This window comes from Crocodylus porosus, unplaced genomic scaffold (genome assembly GCF_001723895.1).
Source record: "Crocodylus porosus isolate Cpor-Errol unplaced genomic scaffold, CroPor_comp1, whole genome shotgun sequence".
Classification (NCBI taxonomy): Eukaryota; Metazoa; Chordata; order Crocodylia; family Crocodylidae; genus Crocodylus; species Crocodylus porosus.
This window is the reverse complement of record NW_017728947.1, coordinates 28,142,709-28,145,062: the sequence shown is the minus strand read 5'-3', so window position 1 is coordinate 28,145,062 and position 2,354 is coordinate 28,142,709. Positions and strand designations below refer to the sequence as shown.

The 2,354-nt window shown below is 38.2% G+C and overlaps 1 protein-coding gene across 3 annotated transcripts in view; it reads left to right on the top strand.

The window, feature by feature from the left end:
- Window positions 1-1,774, top strand: part of ANO5 (anoctamin 5) — a 94,801-nt gene extending 93,027 nt beyond the window's left edge. For all 3 annotated transcript variants that reach the window (XM_019551894.1, XM_019551895.1, XM_019551893.1), the window contains one exon: window positions 766-1,774. In XM_019551894.1, the coding sequence (XP_019407439.1) occupies window positions 766-990 (225 nt within the window). In that variant the 3' untranslated portion in view covers window positions 991-1,774. The remainder of the gene's footprint in view (window positions 1-765) is intronic.
- The last annotated feature ends 580 nt before the right edge of the window (window positions 1,775-2,354 follow it).

Below are 2,354 nucleotides of genomic sequence, written 5' to 3'. Positions count from 1 at the left end.
TTTCCTGCCATGGCAGGGGGTTGGACTAGATGATCTGTTTAGGTCCCTTCCGACCCTAGAAACTATGAAACTATGTACAAAATAAAGCCCAAAAAGTCCTTAATCAGAGAAAACACCCTTAGAAGTTGAGAGACTTTAGGGTTTGGTCCAAAGAGTTAAAAACTCTTTTATGCAAATAGATAAAAAGTTAAATTTAGGACCTGGTGATTCAGTTGGTTCATTCCCATTGATTTCTTTAGAGAACTGCATGTGAGAGGACTGTAACGTTAGACTCTAAATATGTTTTAACGTGATGCAAAGTAGATAAAAATACTCAATATCAATTAGGCTTTTGCTGGATATTGATGGATATGAGGAATTATAATGGGTTTTATCCTTGTTCTTTCATTCCTGTTGTGATGCTGTTGTCCTAATGCCAGTTTTCAAAGGCTGAGTGGCATCAGCAAAGGGTGGGAAAACTCCAAGGAACTACCCAGAGACAGAAAAAAGTCCTGGTGATTCAGAAGGTGACATTCTTCCTCCTAAGCTTGTAACTTTATCAGTGCATTTTGAGTTTGCTGCTGATGTATAACTGGAAGGATGTTTTGACATGTTTATACTTGTAAACTACTCAAAGAACAGAGCCATCATTGCTAAGTTTGCTATTGTTTCCTGTGCCAGGACAGCCAGATTAAAAATATGTCCTTTTATCCTTAATTCCTCCCTGTGTATGGAATTTGTTTATACATCCTTCCTTCTCCCTTTCCCTTGCCTCCTTTTTTACAGCATGTTGTGTTTATCGTCAAATTCTTTGTTGCCTGGATGATTCCCGATGTCCCAGCAGATGTGACGGCCCGAATAAAACGTGAAAAGTTCATAACACAAAAAATCCTACATGAGTATGAACTCAATAAGCTGAAGGAGAAGCTGTGCCAAGGCCAGACGTATCAAGGCATGGAAAAGGAATTCATTGCCACGGAAGGGAAAATGGAGTTATCTCAAGCAATGTAGCTACCTGGAGGAGCTGCCTGTTGGATTTTAACCCTTGAAATGCTGGGCCTTATTTATCTATGATCTGCTCAGTATGCAGCATGTTGAAAGCCATACGCTCGTTTTAACCCTTTGCTTTCAGTCCAAAGATTTCAAAGGCATAGCTTACTGAGCATCATAGGCTTGGTAAGTGCTATTTCTTGATGCCCGTGTCATGATTGTTAGAGGCCACTGCTTTCTATCTACTTGTAGTCCTGAATATTGGTTAAATCACATATCAGGAACATCCTATAACATAGACCTCCAGTCCAGGGGATGTTGCCACCCTCTACAGGTCTTAGATGCCAGAGGGTCATGGCTGCCTTGCCTTCCTTATATTGGGAGAGGCTCCAGCTGGATCCCAAGTAAATGGAAGGCATTATAGTGAGAGGGAGTTTCTTCTGTGAAAAATACTGCAAATTGTACCATAACATTGCAAGTTAATTAGTTAACATATGCGGTATGTGGTAGAATGAGTGTTTTTTGGATCTGCTATGTGAACAATACCTGACAGAGTATTTGTTCACAAGTTTGCAACTTTTATGCATTTTGAGGGGAACATATTTTTACAAACGTATTTAACCTAATTCTGCTTGGGATTATTTTAAGACCCAGAACTCAAATAACACCAGCTAATGATGAAAAATAAAGCACTTTAATTTATTGTCATAAATAGTTCTCTGCAACTGAAGAGTTCCTCACAAAGCTTACAGTGCAAATTTGTGGAGTAAGCTTCCTTTATATTCTAATGAGTTGTTTTAATTAACCCCCCCCCAAGCTGTTAAATCTCAACTTTGCATTATATCATTAGGAAAAAAAGTACATACTTACTGCAGGGCTGGCCCTTCAATTAGCTTCTGACTCTGCACATATCTGAGAAAGTGACAGCAAAGGGCTAAAATGGTTTGAAACTTCCTAGTTAGGGTTTCTGTATTGGAAGCAACCATCAAACTATGACTTTTGAATAGGACCCAAAACTGAGAAGCAGGGCTGTCATACTGATCAATTCACGTATGCCTTTGTGTTTGTATGTGAATGTGATTGTACAGAGGTAGGGTAAGTATTCTTAATATTTAAAGAATGCCAAGTAATGTACATTTATGTCTCTTGTCATTTTACTAGAAACCTTGGACTTTGTTGTTGTTTTTATTGTTATTAGTTTGTTTTTATTATGCTAAGCAGAAATCCTTTCTGTTCTGTCATGGGGCAATTCCATATAATATACACTTTGTCAGTTACTTGTGCAAGTTACCTGCAAGCTGGTTATGAGCACTGCCCATGGTATATATTGTTTAGAGCAATTACAGGTATTTTTATGTTTTTACTGCAATTTTATACACATATCA